At 39.3% G+C, this 27,885-nt stretch overlaps 2 protein-coding genes across 7 annotated transcripts in view; one reads left to right on the top strand and one right to left on the bottom strand.

Annotated features, from left to right (window-relative positions):
- The window catches only part of LOC309828770 (sodium-dependent phosphate transport protein 1-like), a 138,098-nt gene that overhangs the window by 74,171 nt on the left and 36,042 nt on the right, over positions 1-27,885 (top strand). For 4 of the 6 annotated variants that reach the window (XM_082664318.1, XM_082664319.1, XM_082664315.1 and 1 more), the window contains one exon: positions 2,121-2,366. The exons of 1 other annotated variant lie outside the window; for it this stretch is intronic. The gene's annotated coding sequence lies outside the window, so the exon portion shown is untranslated. Of the gene's footprint in view, positions 1-2,108; positions 2,367-27,885 lie in introns of those variants that run through there. One more of the 6 variants, XM_082664316.1, reaches the window with a different exon arrangement.
- Positions 224-27,206, bottom strand: SLC17A4 (solute carrier family 17 member 4; the record flags this gene model as incomplete). Its single annotated transcript, XM_082664798.1, is given in 8 exon segments — positions 224-354; positions 357-369; positions 1,721-1,811; positions 2,646-2,793; positions 2,882-2,895; positions 2,897-3,012; positions 4,232-4,293; positions 27,116-27,206. Coding segments are annotated over 8 exon segments (666 nt in total).

The following is a 27,885-nucleotide window of genomic DNA, read 5'->3' as shown; positions in this document are numbered from 1 at the left end:
AAACAGAAAGCAAGCACAAGAAGATAAAATTTTATTCTAAGACTTTACGAAAGAGCCTTTCCATAATTTGCAACTCTCACTCCTCCATGTCCTAGGTGTATGGGCCAGTGGAAAATCTGAGATTTCTGTACTTTAAGGACAGCCCATTTTGGGGTAGAACTGTAAGTCAGGGGAATGTCCATGAGGGCAAACAGTGAACAACTAAGCACCGGCATCTAATTCGTCACTCGGTTTGCTCAGAAGCGGGTGAACCTCTACCTTTAGCCCAGTCCTGCACCTCTGCTTGGCCAAAGATGAGGTAGAGAAACAGGCCTGCTATGTTCACAGCAGCTGAAAGCAAGAAGACATTCCTCAACTGAACTCTGAGTCCTGGAGGCAGGAAACTACAAGTTATTAACAGTCTCCTAGTTCTTGTCCCTCCTGGTTCAGAAAGGCTTTGGCACCATATTCTACCGCCCTCATCCCCAGCTCTGCCCCCCATTACATGTTCCTGGTTGCTCTTAGAATATGCAGGTACATTTCCGGTGCCATGGCCTTTCCCTCTGCTGGAATATTCCTCCCCTCAAGTAGTCATTTCTCTCACCCATGTACTTGCTTCCCATAAATATTACTTTTTCAATGAGACTTCCTCGGCCACCCTACTTAAAACTGAAATCCCACCCCTCTCATGTGCCCTATTCTCCTCTCCGGCTCTACTCTTTTCTTAGCGCTTACAACCAATCACTATACCATGTTTTGGTTTAGTTTGTTAGTTTTCTGTCGGTTTCTTTCCTACTGACTTCACAAGGGCAGGGACTTCTGTTGGTTTTATTCACTTAAACAGTGCATTGCACATGCTAATGTTCATTGCATATATGTCGAATGAATGAAGAGATAAATGAGTGAGTGAGTGAGTGAGTAATAAGGGAAACAAGAGCAGTTTGAGAATTTCCGTTGTAAACAGTGTTAGTCAGTGGCTGGAAGAGAACTGAAGCTTCAAAAAAAAAAGGACTTGGTGTCAAAAAGAATACCCTTTCTTTGTTATTCTCCATTCATTTTCCTGGCTTACTGGTGGAAACCACAGGAAACTTAAAGAATGATAGTCATGTGAATGTCATATGTATGTTTCTTCACATAAAGTCTGTATCAGTCCGATTCTTATGAAATTGTCATCAGATGAATTTGTTTATTCTGACAACTTTAAATGCATCTCCCAGGATGGAAGACTGTATGAATGTAAAAACACTATGTAAGCAATACTGGGCAGAGGAATTTCTGTACTAACCACTGATGAGCATACCTGTAATGTACAGGTTGCTCCTTCGCTCTTTCATTCACTCATCCACTCAGCATCTCGTTCATTTGTTCTATAAATATTTGTTGGGTTCCTACATAGGGTGACCAACTCTTTCCAGATTGCCTGGAACTTTCAAGATTTTAGTGTTGAAAGTCCCACATCCCAGGAAACCCCTCAGCCCCAGCCAATCAGAATGGTTGGCCGTTCTATACTTCACAAGAAGGGTCATGATTATTGCTAGAAAATGTGATGATTAGCACGAGAAACTCATTCTAAGAACTCATAAAGCATAAACTCATACAATAGAGCATTCTCCTTCACTCCATACCCTGAACATGTGGTAATTTTTCTGCATGAGCTGAGCCTAGGGTCAGAATGAGAGGCTGGATGATCTTTTGAGGTGACTCTTGTGAATATCATAATCATCAGAACATTTGACCTTACATGACTGATGAAAAATCCGGCAACTGTGGGAGAGATGGCTCCCGCTATGTAAGAAAAGATCTGTGATAGTCCCCTGAGTAAGGCACTGTACCTGCGAGAGAGAAAGTGTGAGAAAACAATATTCCTCTTTAAGCAAAGGGTTAATCTCAGCTGATCTGTTGCAACTCTATGATTATCTCTGGGGATTGCTGGAGTTGTGCTGACCCTTAGTCAAACCTGAATGAAATGTACTGACTAGTGATGAGTATAATCCAGTGCTAGGATCTGGGATTTCCAAGGGGTCACCTGCACTAACTTGTCAACGTTCATTATACAAAAGGTACAGATTGATGGTTGGCAGCTGGTTTATATGTTCTCTTGTCTTCTGCTGTGGAGCCTGATCTTTCAGCCTTGCTTTTAGGTATAAAAGACCTCCCATTGGATGAGACATTGGCTTCCCTGAGACCAAGGTGTCTCCCATGTAATTTGGTGGTTCATTACCTGAAGATGAAATGTGTCCTATTGACTGTGAACGGTCCATGGATGGTCCCTGGGAGCTATATTTGGAAGTCTCAGTCATCTGGTATTTACCTATATCAGAGGTGAATGTTTCTCCTGCTATCCTGTATCCTCTACTTTTATTAAAGCCTTACATGAGCACGCCCTCTGAAGTTTACGAGTCCTTTCAGTGATCCAGCCCTGTGTAACTGCTGCATTCCCCAACAGAAAGAAATTGGTGTGAGTCTCCCACAGTTGAACTGTGAGTGTGGCCACTGACTTCTGTTTTCATCTGGAAAAACTAAGTTCGCAGAGGTTGGCTAGCTTTGGGTCCCTTCCAGGAATTATTTGGATGTACGACTGGTGCTGAAATTTCCTGTGACCCATTGCATGTGTCACATTTTACCCACGTGTCAGAGCAGGTTTAGGGATGATCACAGGTCCCTACCGAGGAGCAATATCCATGAAGTTGACAAGGGCTCCTGATTGGCTGAGGCTTTTGGTAGCAGAAGACAGTATCAAGAAGGCCATGGTGGCACTGAAGCTGGATCTGACCCAGAAAAGGGACACGAAGAACGCAGATGGGAGGAGAACCCCTGGGGCAGAAGAACAAACACAGTGAATAGGAAGCTTCCCAGAGCATCCCACATCCACCCACCACCCCATGTCTACCTTGGTTCTTACCTATGGCAGTGAAGTTTCCTGATGGTATTGAGTCTGAGGATTTTTCTGGAGAGGAGAAAATCTGCCAGTAGACCTCCAGGGACAATGCAGATACAGGCAGAAACAAACGGCAGGGCTGACAGCATCCCACTCTGAGAACCAGAGCTGAGATGAGGTGCATGCCTCACTATACCCACCATGACACAGATTGATCCCTGGGTGGATTGTCTACATCTATAGCTTTTCTTTTATATACACATCACCTTTAATATGAATTTCTGGAATGAGCCAATATAATTTTAGTGCCTGAGGAAAAATATGCATACAGTTCAATTTGAAAAAAAAATGGACCAATGCTGTCTTCATATATAAGGATCATGTAGAAATAGATATTAAAAGGAACAAAAGCCAGTAGAAAAATAGTCAAAGGATATGAATGGACCATTTATAGAAAAAGAAAGTGATTTCTAACATATTAAAAGGTATCCACCCTCATAATAGTAAAACTACTGTGAGATACCATTTTATCAAACTGCCAAAAGTGCAACAGTTTTGTGACGTGATCTGTGGTGATGCCAGGGGTATCAGGTACTTCCAAATATTATCAATGCCTAATGGAGGGCAATTTGACAATAAATATAAAAGTTTATAGAGGAGATAGATCAAGATAGTGGAGTAAGAGGACGCGGAGCTCACCTCACCCCATGAAACATCAAAAATACATCTACATGTGGAGCAATTCTCACTGAAAACAAACTGGAGACTGGCAGAAAGACTCTTATACAACCAAGTCTGTAAGAAAGTTTCGCATGTAATTGGGTAGAAGGGAGAGAAGTGATCAGATCGAGACCTACACCCCTGGGAGGGTACACAGAAGAGGAGGGGGAATTACACAGGTTCAGAGATCCTCCCTGGGGAGTGAGTGGTGAGAACCACTGAGCACTACGCCCTAGGGTCTGGCACCAGGAGGACACGTCCCCTTAGCTGATTCGAAAAACTGGGATTGATAGCAGGACTATAACGAACCAAGACTCCGCTCATGAAGAGCATGCACACGCTGGCTTACTCCCAAAAACAGGCAGAGGAAGCAGATTGAAACTGATAGGGACTCTGGCTGGTTTCCCACCACTGCCTAACACACACCTCAGCCTGAGCAGAGCACCTGCTCCAGCCCCTCTTGCTCCCAGTGCAGCTCCACACTGGAGAGAGGGCTGCCATGGCTGAGAGGAGTATGCAGTTGTGAGGGAAAGAGGTAGCTCAGACTTAGCACAGCATCTGGACATTGCTGGTGCCTATGAAGGCAGAAGATCAGGAGCTGTCCAGGACTCCGACTAGTGCCGGCACTACCACGGTCTGCACTCCAACCCATACCAAGCACCCACTCCAGCTCCTCTTGCTCCAGCGCTGTTCCCTTCTGGGTGAGTGTGCCTGTGCTGGGAGGGGGGAGAGCACACATTTAGAGGGAATGGAGCCAGATCAGACCAACCCTCAGGTCTTCTGACCCAGCAACGTGGAACCCACCCCCACCCTGATAGTGTGGTGTTGGCCACCAAACCGAGGAGAAGCCCTGGCTCACAACTGGCTCTTGCTCTAGCCCTTCTACTTCCAGCCCTACCTCCTACCCTGGTGATAGCTGCTAGCACACCATTGGGGAAGAGGGACTTATGCTCAACGTCAGATGTAGCTGTGCCACCAGAGACGCTGGGCACATACAGACTGCACAGGGATGCTTCCATACAAGGACACCACTTCAATTCCAGGATAGCTAAATGTTTTACCTAATTTCATAGAGACAGAGAAAGTTAAGCAAAATGAAGAGATAGAGAAATTTAATTCAAAGGAAAGAACAAGAGAAAACCCCTGAAAAAACAAGTAATGAAACAGAAATAATGTACCAGATAAGAGTTCAAAGTATTAGTAATAAGAATGCTAACTAAATTAAAGAGTAGATGAACACAGTGATAATTTTAATAAGGAAATAGAAAACATATAACAGAGCCAGCCAGAACCAAAGAATACAATAACTGAAATGAAAAACACAATCAAAGGAATTAACAGCTGACTAGGTGATACAAAAGAATGCATGTGTGACCTGGAAGATAGAATAATGGAAATTACCCAATCAGAGCTGCAAAAAGAAAAACAGAAGAGTTTAAGAGATCTCTAGGATAACATTAAGCAAACCATGATTTGCACTATAGGAGTCCCAGAAGGAGAAGAGAGAGAGAGAGAGAGACAGGTCAAAAATGTATTTGATAAAATTATGGCTGAAAACTTCCCAAACCTGCAGAAAGAAACAGATATCCAGATACAGGAAGCACAGAGGGTCCCAAACAAGATGAACCTAAACAGACCTACACCAAGACATATCATAATTAAAATGGAAAAATCAAAGATAAAAAGAATTCTAAAGGCAGCAAGAGAAAAACAGTCATATACAAGGGAACCCCCATAAGACTATCAGCTGATTTTTCTGCAGAAACTTTGCAGGCCAGAGGTAGTGGCATGATATATTTAAAGTGCTGAAAAGGAAAAACCTGCAACTAGGATACTCTACCCAGCAAGATGATCATTTAGAATTGAAGGAGAGATAAAGAACTTCTCAGACAAGCAAAAACTAAGAGTTAATCAATACCAAACCTACCCAAAATGTAATGTTAAAGGGTCATCTCTAAGTGGAAAAGAAAAGGCTACAACAAGAAGTAAGAATCTATAGGAAAGCAAAAATCCCACTAGTAAAAGAAAATAGACAGTAAAGACTGGATCAACTACTTAAATAGGCTAGCATGAAGATTAAAAGACAAAAAAATTGTAAAATCAACTATAAATACAATTAACAGTGAAGGGATAAACATGAAGATGTAAAATATGACATCAAAACACAAAACATGGAGGAGGGGAGTAAAAAATGTAGATCTTTTAGAATATGTTTGAACTTAAATGACTACCAGTTTAAAACAAGTAGATATAAGTAAATATACATGAACCTCATAGTAACCACAAATTAGAAACCTACAATAGATACAAAAAAAACGAGAGAAAGGAACACAAGGATACCACTTTAAAAATCATCAAACCACAAGGGAATAAACTAAAAGAAAAAGGAACAGAAAAGAACATAAAAACAATCAGAAAACAAGAAACAAAATGACAATAAGGACATACCTACCAATAATCACTTAAAATGTCAATGGACTAAATGCTCTAATAAAAAGACATAAGGTGGCTAACTGAATTAAAAAACAAGACCCATCTGTATACTGCCCACAAAGACTCACTTCAGAGCTAAAAACACATACAGATTGAAAGTGAGGGGATGGAAAAAGACATTTCATGCAAATGGAAATGACAAAAATGGGGGTAGCAATACTCATATCAGACAAAATAGACTTTAAAACAAAGTTTATAACAAAAGACAAAGAAGGGCATTATATAATGATAAAGGAATCAATACAAGAAGATATAACACTTTCTAACATATATGGACCTAATATAGGAGCACCTAAATATATAAAGCAAATATTAACAGACATAAAGGGAAAAATTGACAAAGATATAATAATAGTAGGAGACTTTAATACCTCACTTACATCAATGGACAGGTAATTCAGACAGAAAATCAATCAGGAAACAGTGGTCTTAAATGACACAACAGACCAGTTGGACTTACAGGACATTCCATCTAAAACCAGCAGAATACACATTCTTTTCAAGTGCACATGGAATGTTCTCCAGAATGGATCACATGCCACGTTACAAAAGAAGTTTCAACGAACTTAAGAGGATAGCAATTATATCTGGCATTTGTTCCAACCACAATGGTATGAAACTAGAAATCAATTACAGGAAGAAAAATGGGAAAAACATAAACATGTGGAGACTAAAGAACATGCTACCTAAAAAAAAAAAAAAGCGTCAATGAAGACATCAAAGAGGACATAAGAAATACCTTGAGACAAATGAAAATGGAAACACAGTACTCCAAAATCTATGGGATGCAGCAAAAGCAGTTAGTTTATGGCAGTATAGGCCTTCCTCAAGAAACAAGAAAAATCTCAAAATCTGCTACTTGAAAGAGAATGAAAAAAGCCCAAAGTCAGCAGAAGCAAGGAAATAATAAAAATCAGAGAGGAAATAAATAAAACATAGACCAAAAATAAATAAATAGCTATAGAAAAGATCAGTGAAACCAAGACTTGGTTTTCTGAAACGGTAAACAAACTTGATAAACCTTTAGCCAAGATCATCAAGAAGAAAAGAGAGAGGATCCAAATAAAATAAGAAATGAAAGAGGAAATATACCACCCAATACTACAGAGATACAAAAAAATCTTAAGAGAATACTATGAACAGTTATATGTCAACAATTTGGACAACCTAAAAGAAATAGATAATTTCTAGAAACATACATGACTGAACCAAAAATAGACAATCTGAACAGACCAATCACTGGTAGTGAAATTGAATTCATAATTTAAAAAATAACTCCCAGTAACAAAAGTCCCGGACCAAATGGCTTCACAGGGGAGTTCTACCAAACATTAAAGAAGAGCTCATACCTATATTTCTCAAACTATTCCAAAAACTGGGAGAGGGGGGAATACTCCCAAATTCATTCTATGAGACCACCAGTACCCTATACCAAAATCAGACAAAGACACTACAAAAAAGAAAATTATAATCCAATATCTCTGATGAATATAGAAGCAAATATCCTCAACAAAATATTAGCAAACAAAATTCAACAATATATAAAAAGGATCATACCCCCATGATAAAGTGATTTATTCCAGGAAGGCAAGGATAGTTCAATGTTCACAAATCAATCAATGTGAGACATCATATTAACAAAAGGAAGGATGAAAATCACATATTCATCTCAATAGATGCAGAAAAAACATGTGACAAAACTTAATATCCATTCATGATAAAAACTTCCATCAAAATTGGAACATGGGCTTCCCTGGTGGCGCAGTGGTTGAGAGTCCGCCTGCCGATGCAGGGGACACGGGTTCGTGCCCCAGTCCGGTAGGATCCCACATGCCACGGAGCAGCTAGGCCCGTGAGCCATGGCCGCTGAGCCTGCGCGTCCGGAGCCTGTGTTTTGCAATGGGAGAGGCCACAACAGTGAGAGGCCCGCATAATGCAAAAAAAAAAAAAATGGAACATAACATAATAAAGGCTGAGAAAACAGGGCAGATTGGGGACAGGAATGAGAGTAAGATTTTTTACTCTTTTACCTTTTTATATATATTTTTTAAATGTTGATCCCTGTTTTTATCAATTCAACTCCTAAATTAAATTGCCATTAAAGAAAATGCAAGGAAAGGAGGCCATTCTTTGTTGTATGTAACCCAAACAATGAAAAGGATTTCACTGTCAACTGGTCCGAGATGTTTATTTTACATATGAGTAAACATATGTTGAATAAGACTTCTAGGAGGAGAAAATAAAGAGAATTGAGGACAGGCAATACTTTTAAAAATATTGAATAGGACTCCTTCAGAATAGATGAAACATAAGATTTCTCAGATTCAAGAATTACAGAGTGTCAAGCCAAAGAAATGAAATGAAATTTATACCTAGACATATCATAAGGCTGCAGTATATGTATACTGCAGGATACAAAAAGCACAGGCCTTATTTATAATAATAGATACCATTAAAGGTCATTGACAAAAGGGGAGAAATCCATTTCAGTATGATATCAGACAGGGGAGAGGTGTTTTTTAAACTTCTTCAAAATAATTTTAAAAAGACAAAATATAGGAAAATGGGTAAAGAGCAGGTAACTATCAGAAGAATAGATAAATACAGATGAAGAACGAACAGTGGGAAATGCAGTCTGCCTTACTATAGAGGAAGGCCATGGATATCAAAGGAACAATATCATACTATCTCTTACCCATCAACCTTCATAAATATTTAAAAGACTTTTATCACCAAGTTTAGGCAGAAGTGTGAGTAATAAGCTGTTATTTATGGTGGTCAAACTGCATTCCTTCTACCGATATTGCTGCTTCACGGTGTCTGCACAGCCACACAGAGTATGTCCCAAGACACTCCTTGTAGCAGCAATATTTGTAAAAGTAAAAAATCAGGAACAACTAATGATCATTAATATTTAAATAGTTAAGTAAAGTACATGTAAATTTTAGAATACAGCAGTCAAAAAGAATTAATTGGATCTATATTAAAAAGCATATAAAGATTTAACAGACATTAAGTGGAAAAAGTACATTGTAGAATAGTAAGTATAAGATAATAAGTAAAACATACATAATATTCCATTATGTAATTTATGTGTTATAAAGGTCAGGAGACCTCCCACAGCAGCAGGTGCAAAGACGCCTGGACAGAGACCTGCAGGTTCGTTCTGAACCAGATACGGATGATTCAGGAGAGGTCCGGTTTATAGCCTTTTAAAATCCTGCCCAAGAGAACTGTCTAGAGGGACCACATACCCCAAAAAAGGTGGGGTGGACTGCAGGATGCCCAGCAGGTGAGGGAGGAACAGTAAGGGCTGAGCAGTGGACACGCATCACCTGTGACATGGGGGAGACTGATGGGTGTCCCCAGTGGGGAACTCTCCAAAAGATCAGCACTGAACATACACCCAAGCCCAGAGAGCCCCAATGCCAGATCACAAGAGTCCCAGTCAAAACCCACACTTCCGGCCTCTTATCCACCAACCCATACCTCCGTAAGCGCCAGCCCTAGAAGGATCAGACGCCTCAGCTAGCAAGAGGGGCAAGGGGAGGAGCTGACGGAGAAGGGAATAAGAAGCCAGACCAAATCATCCACCACACCCCTCCCCAATCAGACCCAAGCTGGAGGCGGGAGAAGCTCTAATTTTAGATAAAATTTGGAGTTTTATGCTTTTCATCAGACTGCAGCTATTAATTATAACATGAGATTATTTGGAGGCTGAAAATAACCAATGGACTTTTCACTCTCTGAAAGTGATCAGAAAAGTTATGGGGCTGAGCAGATATAAAGGGAAGTGAGGGCAGGGCAGGAGTTGCTGGTAAAATAAAATTTCGAATTTCTCTCTATGGAGTACTACTTTTATTAACGTAAGAGCAAGTATATATCTGATTCTTCGATGATTTGTTTTTAAGTATAAGTGCAAACATTGCATAATGTCTGTGCATGTCACAACTACAGTTGGTAGTGGTTAACTAACAGAACAGTTGCCTAATTACGTCATTCAAAAGCACAGATGTTGGAGACCAAGGAGCCCTCCAGTCCACACTGAAATTCAGAAACAAACTGAAAGTTGAATTGAAATCCAAATCATTGTTCATTGGCAAAATAGAGTGGCTCTGCTAACTGAGAAGAAACCTGTCACAAGAAGGGACTGAATATCCCGCTGTATAAGTAATTTACTTATCATGTCTGTCTACACCTTAGGGCAATTAGTTTAATTGACAGGGTTATTAGCAGTCACAGAACTGAAGACATAGCTTTCAGAGTAACATTTTCCCCCAAGGGTTACACCTATAAGGACTCTTCTAGTGTACCAGTGCCTAAGAGTTCACTGACCACTTGTTCCTTCATTGATTCAGTAAATATTTGTTGAGCCAATAAGTGGAATGTTCTGCTACCTTAGCCCTTTCTCTTGCATTTGTGACTGAAGGACTCCATTCTCATTAAATTTCCTCTCTCTATACTTATTATTACAGAAGCACTTGCTAGTTTTTCTGGCAACCAGCAATAATGCCAGCATACTGTCCACACCAGCATCCCTTACCCTATACCAGCTTTGTCCTAACTTCTATTGCCTTGTTAACTCCAGCAAAGTCTCCAGGAGGGGCACAAAATGAAAAGAAAGAGGAATGACATTTGCTATGAAGAAAAGGAGAGTAGCGGTGACAGTGACTTAGTAACTAGCATCTGGTGAAGAGGGCAACTACTTTGCCAAATCTAACTATTTTACCTGGTTGTGTGAGAAAGTTACATGTGAGCTGAAATGGGAATGATGAGAAAGAGGCAGCTCTGAGCCAGAGCATTCCAGGCAAAGGAACCAGCAAGTTTGTCCAATGTAGCCAGTGCAGAGTGAGTGAGGAGGTTAATGGTGGGAGATGAGATCAAAGTGGTGGTCAGGGCCACACCATGAAGGGTCCTATGGGGTGGATAAGGGGACTGGATTTCCCTTGGCTGCTGTGGGGTGCGTGGTCTACAAGGTCCAAGACTAGGACCCAAGAAACTGGAGAAGAGGCTGTCGTAGTCACCCATTGAAGGGTTGATGGTGTCTGGGCTAGGCTGTCGTGGTTCAAAAGACAAGACTGGGAATCTGTTTTGGAGCTAGACCCAAGAAGAATTGCTGATAAGGTGGATAGTGGGATGAGAAAAGAGGCGGGGGGGGGGCGATTTTTGGAGACTTCTAGATTTATGGCTTGAGCAAATGAGTGAATGGTAGTGTGCTCAATGGAGGTGGGGAAATGAGCGAGAAGGGAGCAGGTTTCCAGAAGAAAAACAAGAGTTTCATTTTGGACATGTTGGGTTTGAGATGCCTGTTAGACCCAGAAGGGAAGATTGCCAAGTAGGCATTGTGTCTATGAGTTGGTAGCTTGGGACAGAGGGCCCAGGTAGAAATATAAATTTGAAAGTCATCAGCCCTATTTATTTAGAGACCAGGTAAATGAGGAAGAACCAGCAAAGAAATTGGGCCATTCATTCTTCTATCAATTTCCTGGCAGTTTCTCTGGCCACGATTGTTTCTGTGTCTATGACCTTTGCATTAAGTATACCCTGCTCTTCCGCCATTGATTAGTTCACTGTAGAATGAGACTTTTCTCTAAGGTACCATGCAGAGTTATTAATAACTCAAATGTTATCTCTGTCTGGTCTCAGCACTGAACATTTCTTCCATATAAGAACAGTTCATGGCTCTTATTCATAGCCCCAGAATAAAAGTTCTCTGCCCCAAACTCTTCACTCACTACCTACTTCCCAAAGCCATGTGGGATTTCATTTGTTTTACTCTTCCCCCTAAATTAATTGGAAAGATCTAGTCTGTTTTGATTATTTGATGTTTTAGCCCCGATGAAAATCTCCCTTTGTCAGAATATACACTTACTGTCTCACCATAGATGTGATCAATGTCTTCTTTTTTAATTAATGTGTCCCACGAAAACAAGCCCAGTTTAGGAATCTTAAGCTGGCCATCTAGCCTAATGCCAATAAATGGGTGATATTAACCCTAAAAAGCATAATTTAAAATTGTTGGTTTATCTCCAGGTCTCTGTAGCCATCCTTTTGGATAATTTTGTTCCCTGGAGTTCTGGGGCTCTGGTTTCTCTTAGGAAAAGGTGACATCTTCTCTCACTTCTGAGAATTATCTCAGGAAAGAAGAGGTCTCTTCCCCATTCCAACAATCTCTACCCCAAAACAGCAAATTAAGCTCCTCTCTATGGGAAAACCCATTCCCATCATCTCAAAAGCAGAATATTAAAGAGCAAAAGATTGAAGGCTAACCTGAGGGAGGTGCAGTGCAGGGTCCTCATTCCATTCAAATAAATTTCTCTAAACGTCTCCAAATTTCCTAGTCTTCAGGAGGTAAATGATTACCCCAAACCTTTAGCATCTATGTTACCAAAGGGGAGAATTTTATTGGCTTAATGGTTTAATTTTTAACTTCACTTTCATTGTCTCACTGACAAGTACATCGAGCTCATTAAATCTTCCTCATGCTTCAAGCCCAGATGAGGCCAATGCCATCTTCCCTGATCTCCCATTTGGAATTGATGCCCCCTTCTTGTAGGAACCTGACAGCCCATGCTCCTTGTTTAAGCACTGCTACCTTATGGGGTCTCTCAGCGTTATTATATTCTTCATGAGGATGGGGTATGTCTTGTCCCTTTTTGGTCCTCTCCCCATTATCCTCCTGTTTAATACAACTGGGCTCTCCACAGAGTGGAGACTTAATATATTTTGGTTAACTTGAATGATTTTTTTTTTCGGTACGCGGGCCTCTCACTGTTGTGGCCCCTCCTGTTGCGGAGCACAGGCTCTGGACGCGCAGGCTCAGCGGCCATGGCTCACGGGCCCAGCCGCTCCGCGGCATGTGGGATCTTCCTGGACCGGGGCACGAACCCGTGTCCCCTGAATCGGCAGGCGGACCCTCAACCACTGCGCCACCAGGGAAGCCCAACTTGAATGATTTTTGTGGTTTTCTGATTATACCTATTTGCACAAAGGCCATTGAGTTTTCTGTGAAAATTGACACCCTGTGATTTTGCTCCCTTTTGTAGCAAAATATTTCATAAGACAGGCATGCTTGTCTGTTTCCTCACCTCCAATTCTCTCTCTCTCTTAAAACTGAACTATAGTTGACTTACAATATTATATTAGTTTCAGGTATACAGCATAGTAATTCGATATTTTTCTAGATGATACTCCATATATAGTTATATTCTCTCTTGAGCCCACCAGCAACAAGAGAGCCCTTGGCAAAGCCATCACTGACCTCCATACTTGCAAATCCAGTGGTCACTTACGCCTTATCTGTCGATACTTAACAGCTTTCATCACTCACTCCTTCCTGTTTCCCTTGATTGCCACATGCCATTCAGGTCTGATTTTTCTCATGCCTTATTGGTTGCTCTTTCTGAATCCTTTTTGCTGAATCACCATCTTTTCCTTAACCTCTAATGTTGGTGTACCCAGAGCTCTGTTCTTGAACTTCTTCCCTACCTAAACTCACTCCCAAGGTGATCCCATGCAGTCTCCTTTCCTTACATGCCCTCCCTCTGAGATCCAAACTTTCTTCAGCTGCCTTCACCTGTTGTAGAGGTTGGGTTTCCACCAAGTGACGCAAAACTACAGCAGCTCCTCTGCCATCCAGTGAGCTACACATGTGCCCTCTCCCAGAAGGTCTGGATCTCAGGCCTTGATGCTCCCCTTTGGCCCTATGGGTAGTAACTGCCCTTATCTCTGCTAGTCCTCTACTATTTAGAGTTATTTTTACTGCTTATTAGCCAGTCCCAAGTCCTTACTCCAATTCCCTGAATTCATTCTTTATATTCAAATTTCCCTCTTCAGATAACTGTTGGTTTCTCTCTCCTGATCGGATCTAGTGGTATAACCGTTGACTTATTTTTTGTGTATTTACCGAAAATTAAACCATTGGGATCATAGTATGTCCTTGTGTGCTATTTATTTAATGTTCTCACAGAGTTGACTTCTAATGTTTAACATAGGAAATAGGTCCCTCTGAACAATTTTGAGCATGTTGTTTTCATTAGGTTTCATCATACTGTTATATTTTCTACATAAATAGAAATGAAGCGTATTTTTGCACAATTTTTCTGGGGTTCAATTTTCTCTATATATTTCCCAGAATTTCTTTCCCTCTTTTTGGGAAAAAGAAACCTGCAGCTGACACACACACACGCACACGCACATGCACATGCACACACACATGCAGAGGGACGGTGTATGTGCTTAATTCAAGGAACAATTGACTCTCATAAGTTTGATTATTCTTAGCTGTCAAATTACATCATTACTTCTAATCTTATGTTAATCCTCTTAGAAAGCTTTAGACTTTTCTTCACAACATCACTGCACATTTTTGTTGTTTGTCCCAAATCTCTGTACCTTTTGATCATATGTGATAATTAGTAGGTGTATGGATTACATTATTTTACCTCATAGCCTCATAGTTAAAAAGGAGATTTTTTTTTTAAAGTAGAGTAATGTATTTGGATTTCCATTTTCATTTCTTTCTTTAGATGTTTCTCTATACTCAATGCAATAAATCAACTCCTTGGAAAATTCCTTGACTAATATTCCTGAATATATCACAAAGTATCATCAAATAATGATGGTGGTACAAAGATTTCTTGTTACATTTCTGACTCTCTGGGGAACAGTACTGATATTTCACCATCAAGCATGATATTGGGCTTTAGGTTGAGATATACTTGGTCCATATGTTAAGAATCCTATTAGTCTTGTTTTACTAAGCACTTTTTTTAAATGTAAAATAAGTATTAATTATGCTCTTTTAGCAAATTTTGAATTTAACAGACTTTTGGGGGGATTTTGGGGGGGGTTGTTTTTAGCACTGTCAGGGAGGAGGAAATTTCCCCCTACCCCTCTCAAGTTCTTTTGGCTGGTCTAATAATTAAATTGGCACAAGAGAGATTAACAGGAGAGAAAAACACCAATTTAGTTCGTACTCATTGGGGTTCTCATAGAAATGGGAACCCCAAATGCTCCAAGCAGGCTGTTTATATATCATTTTTAGACAAAGAAACAATTATTTGTGAAGATTTAACAAAACAGAGGGACTTGTGCTTGGGGCAGCTGACTAACAAAGAGTAACAAAGTTTGTTTATACAGCTTTCTTAGCCTTGAATTCCCTAACTCTGGTGGTATAGTCTACCCTCCTAGTATAGGGAGGGTATCTTTACATGAAAGATTTATTTTCCGCTTTCAGGGGGAAAGTAGAGGATCAGAGTGGGTTTTTTAATCATTTTTTCCCCCCACTGGCTGTTTCTCAAGTAACTTTAATTCAAAATAATCCATATGCTGTTTTCCATAGTGTTTGTACCAATTTACATTCCCGCCAGCAATACACTAAGGTTCCCTTTTCTCCACATCATTTGTAATTTGTGGTCTTTCTGATGACAGCTATTCTGACAGGTGTGAGGTGATATCTCATTGCCGTTTTGATTTGCATTTCCCTGATGGTTAGTTATGTTGAGCATCTTTTCACGTAAAAAAGAAACAGACTCACAGATATAGAGAACAAACTAGTGGTTACCAGTGGGGAGAGGGAAAGTGGGGGAGGAGCTTTAGGGGATTAAGAGGTACAAACTAATATGTATAAAATAAATAAGCTACAAGGATATTTGTACAGCACAGGGAATATAGCCAGTATTCTATAACAACTTTAAATGGAGTATAATGTATGAAAATACTGAATCACTATCTTGTATACCTGAAACTAATATTGTAAATCAACTATACCTCAATTAAAAAAAATAATCAATATGCCATTGAGGCATATTTTGGGGCAGCCTGCCCTGGGCCCCAACAGCACAAATATTACATTTAATTTGCAAACAAAAACTAAAACCAGCTATAAAAATTTTTCAGAGGGGCTTCCCTGGTGGCGCAGTGGTTGAGAGTCCGCCTGCCGATGCAGGGGACACGGGTTCGTGCCCCGGTCCGGGAGGATCCCCCATGGCGCGGAGCGGCTGGGCCCGTGAGCCATGGCGGCTGAGCCTGCGCGTCCGGAGCCTGTGCTCCACAACGGGAGGGGCCACAACAGTGAGAGGCCCGCATACCGCAAAAAAAAAAAAAAAAAAAAAAATTTCAGAAAATTTGGGCAAATTTGAAAATAGACTAGGTATTAGGGAATTATTGTTAATTTTCCTAGATATGAGAATGATACGGAGAATATCCTCTCTTAGGAGAGGCATACTGAAATTGAAGTTGCCATAATGTGTCAATGTGGGTGTTTATCATACTATTCTTTCAAATTCATATGTGCAAAATATAACAATAAATAGTTGAGAAAATTAATAAAATAACATAAAAAGTGAATGACAGGGATGGGAAGGAGATATTATTGAAAATAACATATTCAGGCTATATGTAATTTTTGTGGTCTACTCCTATTTAAAATTTCTGTGTAAATTTTGTATGTTATATATACACAATTTTGTTTCCTGGAAAAAAATAGACTAACTGCTATCAAGTCAATATTAAAATGACTGGTGTTAAAAAATATAGTACCCCTTTACTGAATAATGGGCTTCAGGAACTTGTATTGGAAGACAGTGAAGTAAAGAAATGATTTTTTTATGTGCAACTTAAGATGATAAAATGACTTGTAAAGGTAAGAAGGGTATTCTGAGGAACTATAGCACTGGTGTGAAAAAAGTGAGCAAATACTTTTAGGCACAATTTGTTAAAGCAAAGCAAACACAAAATCTATAAATACGTTTGTATAAAATATTAGTTCTAAGAGAAGAATTGAGAAGTCTTTGTGCCTGCTGGGGTTTTTTGAGGAGGGATGACAAATGATGTAGAGATGATATATCAATCTCACCCCTACTTCACAGCTCTCTCATCACTTCCCTCTCAAATGAGGTTATGTCAGAGACATCAATAAATTATGTTTATTTTAAGTAAAAAGGATATCAAGTTTTTAATAAAATGGCTGCTTTCAAAAAAGCAAAAAAGACAATTTCATTATCAGTTATGTGGCATGTGTTCTATAAATCTGACTTTACTCTCACTTTAGTTTTAGAACCTAGTGTGATAAACCATGATCACGCTGCAGTTACCTGTGACTTCACTACAGCTCTTATTGAAGGGCTTTGCTGTAGAGCTTTGCTTTTTCCATAGTTAGGCTTCTTTTCAAATCATGGATCTTTTATATTTGCCCTCTCAGTGGAATAAGAAAATTTTATTTTCATAAATTTAAAACCATTTAAATATAAATTATCTCTCAAACTTGAAAATTGATGACCAATATATCAAAATTACAAGACCAAGTTGTTACAGTCTAATATTTACCCAAAGCAAAATGTTCGTATAATTCACTTGTCTGCTGTCTCAAGAGCCATAAGCCAGAGCAGAATTAATTTTTATGGAGAAGAAAAATGAATCAAATGGGGATGAGGACCAGCTCTGGGTTCTCAATACTGTTGGTGAATTGGAAAAAAGGCGTTTAACACAATTTTTGGAATCTTTTTGGCTTGGTATTGTGGATCCCATATTATAGATGCTCTTATGTTAATATATGCTAAGTTTCTTGGAAGAATAGTCCTAACTAGATGTATGAAGAATTTACACAGCCTTGGAGGTGTGGTGTTATCTGCCGATATCCTGTGGGCATACGCTCCCATCAGACAGTTGAGCTGAGAGCTGAAAGTTTACATGCCTCCTTCCGCCTCTTCTAATCCCATCGGCCTTTAAGCCTAGCTCCTTACATCATTGAAATAATAAAAATAAGAAATAAAAATAAGATTTACCCACTCATCCACTATGATCTATGTATTTATTCTCCTTTCTGAAGAGCTACGCTGCTGTCACAATGCATAAGCAATTGTACTTTACTCCAGTACCCTAGCATAGCTCCATGAGTGCCCTAACCAAGACCCAAATGGTAATATTGCTGCCAGATCCCACTGGGCCCTGCTGCTCTGCCTACCTGCAGGACGTGCTAAGATAGATCCACTTCCATACCCGCATCCCCTCTGAAGCCAGAGGCATCAAGGGTTCCTCTGTTGGTGATATTCTTGGTGAATAGCTTCGGGAGGCCCCCTGTCATTCAAATCAAAGATTCTTTTTAGGTTACTGTGAATTTGTAAAAGACAAGTTGTGATAAAGTATCTTTTTATTGGCAGTCTATGGCTGGGAATCAATCAATTGCTCCCTTGATTCGCTTTCCTACTTTGTGACTAGAAGAAAATGCGTTATCTATTATAACCTAATCTCCACAGTGACATATTCTAACTTCTGCTGTATTGTATTTTCTGGGTCCCATAGACTAACCCTCGTACAACGTGGGAAGGGGGCTGCTCAAGGGTGCCAATACCAGGAGGTAGGGGTAATGGAGTGCCGTCTTAGAAACTGGCTACCACACTAGGTCTGCAATGAAGTCATCCAAAAGTATGAAATTGGCTTAGAGTTGACCATGGTTAAATTCCGTGCCTACTATCTTTGTCTAATATTTCACAATAAGACATGTGGTGGTGATAGGGACTTTTGGGGGCAGGTTCCTGACTCTAATGACAGTAAAACTATTATTTCACTACTGGACATACGATGCTGGGTTTTCTTTGGGGACGTATCCAATTCAACACCTTCTAGAATTTATGCCATTATCTTCAGTTTACCAAAAGTTTTTAACCGTACAGTAACTATAGAGAGTATTTTCAAATGCATGTTTAGTAACCATTGTTGTGAATATAATGCTTTATCAGTATTGACTTGCTAATGTGCTGAATCACCTTTATGGATGTGCCGGTACTGAATCATCCTTGGATTCTGGAGAGGAACTCTATGAGGCAGTCATCAAGGACGCCAGCTGCAGATAAGCCAATTAAAGATCATCAGAAACCAAAGTATTTTCAGAGCAGTTAAGTTTCCATAATAATAGCTGTAATTAACTGTGTTTTTCTTGTTTATATGCTCGTGGCTCTGAATCACATAGTTCATTGGATAACACATGATATATTTTTTTGGTTGAGTTTATTATTTGCAGATGTGGTAAACATTCAAGCTCACCAGGTAGATGACATTTAATTCTACTTATTATTAAGGTTGCAAAATCTTCTCATGAGTGATCCTCTCTGTCATTAAGTCAAACATGCGAATTTATTTCCAAGCGTGTCTTCTAATACTTCTGAAACGGTCTCGTGCAATAGGACCGTTTTTAGAAAGCCTCTGAGGATTTGTTTATTGGCTGGAGTATAGGAAAGGCAATGTTTCAAATAGAGGAGGAGCTCTAGAGAGACAAACTGATGCCTCCATAGTGCCCATTTGTTTTGGCCTTTAGTACTTTGCCAGATATTCTGGAAAGAGGCCAGAGCATCTGTTTTTGTTATTTTGATGACTGTTATTCTATAAATCTGAGAGAGAAGGATCAGGAGCCTGAGAACAAGCCTCCAACTTCGGAATGGGAATAATAAGCACCCATTTTCTTTAGTATAGGAAAAAGGAGTTTTTCCCATGATCTGGCCTCCCTCCCCTCAGGAAACATGCCGGGGTTTGAGGCTACAGAACAAGTGAGTGTTAAAAGTATTCCTTTGCCTCTCATTGCCCTCTGTACCTTTGTTTCATTTCGGGGCCTCTCTCAAATGTCTGGAGTGAGGGTTATAGACAGTGATGTGCTGGTAAATGTTGAACAACTGGCTCTAACAGAAAAAACAAATACACACACAAAACATACACACACACACACACACACACACACGCATACATATACATGTTAATAAAACCCTTAAGGTTAAGGTAAAAAAACTGTTAAATATTTTCATACAGTTTTAGAAATAGATTTTAGCTAAAACCTCCTTGATTTTCAGATTAGACCAATAATTTCAAAGGAATTGCTATTTCTTACAAAATCTACTTACCGCTTTTATAATTTTATTGCCCACAATAGTGTCATAAAATCAGACTGCAAATAACTGCTTGATTACTATCCATTTCATCACAGAAGTCACTCACACCATTGACCAATGAATATAGTCCTGACATAAATGTTGATTCTTTTTTTAAAAATTTCACCACGTAAGAAAAAGCTATGTCAGACATGAGGGACTCCTTTGCTGAATCAGATAATAGTTTCTGAATATTAGAAAAATATTTCCTTAATATTTGGGGTTATTCACAGTGTAACAGCTGCAGATACACCACACTTTTAAGTTTAATGCACATTTTCTCCAAGATGTTTTAAAATCTAGATAATCACCAAACTTAAATCTAGATAATCACCAAAACAATAAGTTAAGTCCTGCCTTTATAGCATTTATTGATTTCCATGGTGTAAAAAAATCCTATCGGGCTGATTTCCAGCTACCAGCACTTCTCTGAAATCAGAACTGGGAAGAAAGCACAATAGGAAGCCGTTAAATGGCATGTCTATCATTTAGACAGAATTAACGAAAATAACCTCAAGGGCATAGGTAATAGTAAACACTGGCAAAAATTAGAAGGTGATGTATATCTTTACCTGTTCTAAATTTATTTAATTGTAGTTTTATACGATTTAATTTTTAGTAATGGTCTTATTTAACACCAACTTGCAAAATTCCCCCAAATTTAATGGTTGACCCTTGCAAGCAGGTTTGCTCTCACTGGAACCTAATCCATCACAACACTGGCTCCGTGAGTGACAATTTGTAGGGATTAGGGACAGAGTTCAATGCTTAAAAGAATCCCAAGTATCTGGCTGAAGCAAACGCATTAGATGTGTTTCTTCAAACCTCCCTGCCTCCCCATTACAATCCATCTGCATTGGTGCCAATAGTCTCTCAGTAACTCGCACATCTGACCATTTCACTCTCATACTCAGAAGCTTTGAACACCTACCCTTTTGATTAGCGGTTCCAATCTCTTTAGCATCCCACACAAAAGTTTGCGTCAACCATCCCCAAGCTGCCATCCAGTCAAGTCTTCCCACTGTGTGCCTGTGTTGTCTAGTCATACTGGACTCTTTATTACTCAAAGAGGCCATTCTCGCCACACCTCAGGGCCTTTGATGATGCTCTTCTATATCCCTCAGTCGGTCTTGCCCTTTCCTCTTCATGGCATTTAGTAACTCCCTCATCCAGGTCTGGCTCACATAACCTTCTCCTTGGAAAGCTTTTCTTTAGCTTCCTCTCGCGAATGAACCAGACTTTCAATCCAGTAGCTCTCGTACACTTTTGTACATATTATCTGCTATACAATACGTTTTTTTCTTAAGCACTTATGATTTTTCTAAAATTATCTGGCTCATTTATTTGTTCATTTCCACATCCATAAGTTCTTTGAAACATTGTCTGGTTTGCCACCAATTCCCCGGGGCCAAGAGCAGTTATCATTGGCCTGTGCGTGCTCCGTAACCCTTGTTTAATGAGTGGGTGGAAGACATTTTAAGTCCTTAAGTATACTGGCACTCCACGGTCCAACCATCTAGCATCACAAGGTATTTTTCCTTAATAAATTGCTTGCTTAGATTTTATATTATTCTGTTTAGGACTTTTGCATCTACTCGAGTAATTGAGATTAGCTTTGAGTCTTCCTGTGCTACCTTTGTCTAATTCTGGTTTCAGAGTAATGTTAGCTCATAGAACCCCACAGAAGTTGCTTCATTTTTCTGTTAGTTTACAAAACCTGGGATTTAAAATTTGAATTTATTTTCTTCTTATTATTTTCTTTTTAATTTCTGACAGAAATAGAAGGCATCCCAATAAGAATATACCATCAGAGAACTGTGTTCAGAAGTCACTGGAAATAATCCATTCTTTGTGGATTCACGTTACCAATATGATATACAGTCACCTTCATTCATGTCAGTCTGTTTTCAGAATTTGCTTATTTTCCTTTTGATGTAATTTTATTTCTTGAACCTGTGAAGTATGAACATGGTTCAAAATTTCCATCCTTTACCCAAAAGTATCACTCAAGATGCATTTTTTCTGCATTCTTTCTTCACCTCATAGTATATCATGGAGCGCTTTCCCTACCGGCACATGAAGATGATTCTCATTCATTTTCATGGCTTCCCAGGTGCTCCAGTGTGAATCTGTCCTGGAGATTATTCAACCTTTCCCCTACGGATGGACATTAACATTATTTCCATTTTATAATATATCACAAATAATGCTGCCTGAGCAACTTCGTACATTTTTGTTAATTCATATATGTAGAATCATATTTTTCAGGTAGATTCTTAGAAGTGGAATTCCTGTGTCCAAGGTTAAGGCATATGTTACTTTGTTAGATATTACTAAACTTTCCCACCATATGTATTATATCATTTTACACTCCCACCAGCAATGTACATGTATGCCCATTTCTCCTTAGCATTGTCAGCTGGGTGGGTTGTAGGATTTTTGACTATCAGATAGGCAAGAATTGATATCCCAGTGTAGTTTTAACTTGCCCTTCATTTTGATTATAAATGAATATCTTTTCATGTATTTAAGGGTCATTTGCCTTTTTCTCCACTGTGAACTTTCTTTTCGTCTTGTTAAATAAATAGGACTACACTGAATTTGACATCTTTAGGATGTTATATCATCCTGTCCACAAGTATAAGATGCTTTCTTGTTTATTTAAATCTCCTTTTGATTCTTTTAGGAATATTTAAAGTTTTTCTTATATAGGATTTACATTTCTTATTAAGTTTACTCCTAGATATTTCACATATTTTGCTTCTTTTGAAAATTTGGTCTTTTCCTTTTTTATAACTTCTAACTGGTTATAGTTTATAATTAATGCTATTGACTTTTGTCTTAGTTTCATATCCTGCCACTTTACTGAATTATCTTGCTTTTCATTGGTTCTCTTGGGTTACCTTCAAGAAAGTTCTGTTAGCCTGTTGCCTACAGATAGAGTGTGCCCTTTACTAATCTGATTCTTGGGCTCCCATTTGCTCCCTTTCCAATGCTCCTTATGAGAGCACTTGTAGGACACTTTCTATGCGTTGGTCAATGTTTGAAGCACTTTACACACATTTATACTTTTAATACTCACAACAAATCTACAAAATACTGTCATTCTCCTTATTTCACAGAGAGGTTAAGTAACTTGCTTGTATGGAATGGAGTCAGGATACCAGCCCTTGACCCTGGCTATAGGGTCTGTCCTCTTACCCTCCACCTATTACAAAATAAAATCGTTTCCCTTAAATTTTCCTTTTAGTTCAACCACCTTGGAATTCTTAGATGGGAGGAGACAAAAGCAAGAGGAGTTTCTTTTCTTTCTTTTTTTCTTCGTTTTCTTTTTCTCATACCCACTGTTCTCCTTAAGAATGTCAGGCATCCCTTCAGACTCTACTTGAATACTTTCCACTACAACCATTTACTTTAAAGCTTTTGAGTGGGTTTAATGCCATCAGGCTTCTCTCTCACTCTAATTTTCACTTCCCTTTCAATGAAAGATAAGCATTAAGAGCAAAGACATTGGGGATTCCCTGGTGGCGCAGTGGTTCAGAGTCCGCCTGCCGATGCAGGGGACACGGGTTCGTGCCGCGGTCCGGGAAGATCCCACATGTCGCGGAGCGGCTGGGCCTGTGAGCCATGGCCGTTGAGCCTGCGCGTCCGGAGCCTGTGCTCCGCAACGAGAAAGGCCACAAGAGTGAGAGGCCCGCGTACCGCCAAAAAAAAAAAAAAAAAAAAAAGAGCAAAGACATCAGTATTGTTGCTACAGAAAAAGGGCAGAATGCACTTATTTGTTCAATATGCTAGTAAATGTGGAATTCTTATTGTGTTGAGTTAGTTTTGGCTTGGATTTGTCACACAATCTCTTGTTAGTGACAGAAGTCAAATTGAAATAGCATTTTAAAAAGAGAGACAGACAAAAGTGGAGGGTGGTGGTTTGTGCTAAGTAGACTGAGACACCTCACATTATAAGAGCCTTTGGAACAAGCACACCTGTTGAGACTGGATATAAATGTATCTCTCTGTTCCTCACCCCAAACTTCCAAACTCATTTTTGTTGTTCCCCTTCACTTCACCTTTCTTCTCAATCTTTCCCAAGAGGCCGGAGACACTTCCTCAGCCCCTCCAGTCTCATTCACACCCTCATAAAAGAAAGAAAAATTATGTTCAAGCCGCTGAAAATCTCAGAAAGCTCTTTCACTGGCTCAGCTCAGGCCACTTCCCTACTTTTGGGCCAATCACTGTGGCCCAGGAGAGCAGTTCTATTGGCAATAAGCCTGTGTAATTATCCCAGCATTTTTCAAACGGCAGTGTCCTACCCTGCCTTGAAATCAATTTAGTGAGCACCCAGAGCATGGTTATTAAGAAATGTAAAAGGTTAGAACAGGATTAAAAATCTAATGACAATCTAAATTTCAAGAAAAACTAACTTTCACAGAGTAGTTACAAACAGAATTTACAAGGAAGGTGTCAAGATAACATTTTTAACTGGACTGTTTTATTGAAAGATTGTATATTGTTCTTTGGAATCTAGCCACAGCTCTTTCTCAGAAACTATGTGCTTATCCTTTGGTTTTTGGTTTGTTGTTTCCGTTCCCCAGAAATGCATATTACTTACTGGGCTTTGCTAACTGGAGACTTTACTGGCACTTGCCTCTGTGGTGGTGGCCCTTGGTTTCCCTTAATATCGGACTGGGCTTCCCTGGTGGCGCAGTGGTTGAGGGTCCGCCTGCCGGTGCAGGGGACACGGGTTCGTGCCCCGGTCCGGGAAGATCCCACATGCCGTGGAGCGCCTAGGCCCATGAGCCGTGGCCGCTGAGCCTGCGCGTCCGGAGCCTGTGCTCCGCAACGGGAGAGGCCACAACAGTGACAGGCCCGCGTACCGCAAAAAAAACACAAAAAAACCCAAATATCGGACTGAACACCCGCCCTGGGCGATGGTTGTGCAGTGTCAGGCAGGATGATGCCTGACTTGTAGCTGCCATGTTGTCTGCCAGGCCTTGCATTGACCCTCGCTCCGAGCAGACTCGCTCCTTGCCAGCCAGGGAGAAGACACGATAAACTTCTGCCTACCTGCTCCCCACCTCCAAAAGAGAGAAAGCTGAAAAACAAGAGTTAACACACGATTGAGGGAAATACCCGCAGGCTATTTTAGCTGCTTGACTAAGGTATAAAGTGTGGTTAGTGTTCTGATTGGCTGATGTCAGGGAGGCATTTATCCAATCAGAGAGTTGAATTGGCAGTCCTACTTTTACTTTCATTCTACTGTAATCATCCTCCAATCAGACCTGGTTGTTTCAAAACTTCATTTGAATATATGGACTATAAATGAATCCCTCCCACGGCATCCATGTAAATCATCAGTCTTTCTTAGAGAGCAAGTTGCGTTACCATGACTGATTTTCTGAGGGGTTTTTGTGAGTCTCTAAGAAAGGCGATTGAAAAGCGAGGACTGCAAATGTTGACATTACAACAGGAGTTGTGTTTGTTTGGCGAGTTCCTAAAGCAAGTTTGCTTCAAAATCCAGCTGTGGTAGTAGGATCAAGTTTTCTGGGAAACACCGCAAGTTAGAATTCGGTGCCTCTAGTACTGCCCAGAGAACTGCAAGGCTATTGGGCTGTTTTACTAGAACCCAAAGGGTTTATTCAGAGCCATTTCAAGTTCTTCCGTCAAAGGAGTGTTTCCTGTTTACTGACCATCTAGGACATCAGCAAGAAGTGAGTAATAATTTATAATTTATCTCTATAATTTCGTTATTTCGGAATGTTATATGAATGAGATCATACAGTATATAACCTTTTGAGATTGACTTTATTTTCACACAGCATAATTCCCCAGAGATCCGTCCAAGTTGTTGCATGTATCAGTAGCTTGTTCCTTTTTATTGTCGAATAGTATTCCACGGTATGGATAAACAACAGCATATTTAACATTCGCCTATTAAAGGACATATTAGTGTTTTTCCAAGCTTTGACCACTACAAAATAAACAAATCAAAAAAAATAAACAAAACCCTGGTGTAAACATTCACCCGCAGGTTTTTGTGTCAATGTAAATTTTCATTTCTCTGGGATGGACGCTCAGTAGTGGGAGTGCTGGATCACACAGTAAGCATGTTTAGATTTTTAAGAAACTACCAAAATATTTTCCTCCACCTTCATGCCAGCATTTCATTTTTGTCACTAGTTTTAATTTTAGTTGCCTAATGGGTATATATTAACATTTCGTCATAGTCTTAATCTCATTTCTCTAATGGTTATTAACGTTAAACAGCTTTTCATGTGCTTTGCTTGCCATCTCTATGTCTTCTGTGAAATGTCTCTGACTTTTGCCCATTTTTTAATGGGATAATTTGGGTTTGGGGTTTTTTGTTGTTGTTGTTGTTTTTAACTATTGAGCTTGGAAAGCTCTTTCTATACTCTAAAAATAAGCCTTTTGTCATATATGAAGTTTGCATATATTTCTTTTATGTCTATAGTTTGTCTTTTTATCCTTTCCACAGGGACTTTCACAAAACAAAAGTTTTTACTTTTGATGAGATTTACCAACCTTTTCTTTTCTGGATCGTTTGGGTTTCATTTTTGCCTAGCTCTAGATCCCCAATATTTTTATATCTTTTTTTCTAAAAGGTTCATAGATTTATATTTTACCTTTAAATCTACCATCCATTTTGAGTTACTTTTTGTAAGTGGTTTCAGGCTTAAGTGGAGGTTCTTATTTTTGCCTATTGCTCCATCATCATTTGTTGAAAAAACTATTCTTCTTCATTGTATTTCTCTTCATCATTGTCTAAAATCGGTTGGCCATACTTACGTGGGACAATTTGTGGGTTCTCTGTTCTGGTCCACTGATACATTTATCTATCCCTTTCCTGTTACTATACAGCCTTGATTACTGTAATACATAATAAATCTTGAAATTGGGGAGAGTGATTCTTCCCACTTTATTCTTCTTTTTCAGAATTATTTTCGACATTGTACCTGGCAGCTATTAGCTTTAGGAGGTTTTTTGTTTGTTTTGTTTTGTTTTGTTTGTAGATTCCTTGTTTTCTTCTACACAGACCATCATGTCATCTTTGAACAGAAGGAATTTTGTTTCCGTCTTTCAGATCCATATGCCTTTAGTTTCTTTTTCTTGCCTGATTGTGCAACGGAGGACTTCAATGTGAAGTTGAATTTAATGGTGAGGATGGATATCTTTGCCTTGTTCTTGACCTTATGGGGAGGCATTGCGTCTCTTCATTAGTTATGGTGTTACCTGTAGGATATCTGTAGATGCCCTTCGTTAGACACAGAGACTTCTCTTCTACTAATCTGTTGAGTTTTTAATCAGATAAGGTTGATGAATTTTGTCAAATGTTTTTTCTGCATTCACTGATGTGATCATGTTGTTTTTCTTTATACTGTTAATATGGTGGGTTACACTGATCGATTTTGAATATTGAACCAGTCTTACATTCTTTGATCTACATTGCTGGACTTGATTTGCTAATATTGTATCAATGTTCATAAGGAATATTGGTCTAGTTTTTGTTTGTACTGTTTTTGTCTGATTTTAGTATTAGGGTAATTTTGGACTCATAAAATGAGTTGGGAAGTATTTTATCTTCTTTTATATTCTGGAAGAAATTGTGTGAAATCAGTGTTATTTCTTCTTTAAAGATTCGGTAGAATTCTCCAGTGAAACCATCTAGATCTAGCGGCTTCATTTCCTGAAGGGTTTTAATTACTATTTCAGTTTCTTTAAGATATAAGAATATTTAATTTCTATAATTTACCTTAGATGAATTCTGCTAGTTTCTTTTCCCTTATTATCATTTTAATAGTCTGTTATTTTATCCCCTGTTTTGAGATTGGTAGTTTGTGTCTTCTCTCTTTTATTATCAGTCTTGATACAGCTTTTTCAATT

Source organism: Grampus griseus (assembly GCF_964374135.1).
Source record: "Grampus griseus genome assembly, chromosome: 10".
In the NCBI taxonomy this organism is placed as follows: Eukaryota; Metazoa; Chordata; class Mammalia; order Artiodactyla; family Delphinidae; genus Grampus; species Grampus griseus.
Note: the sequence above shows the minus strand (reverse complement) of the source record. Positions and strands in the feature narration are given on the sequence as shown.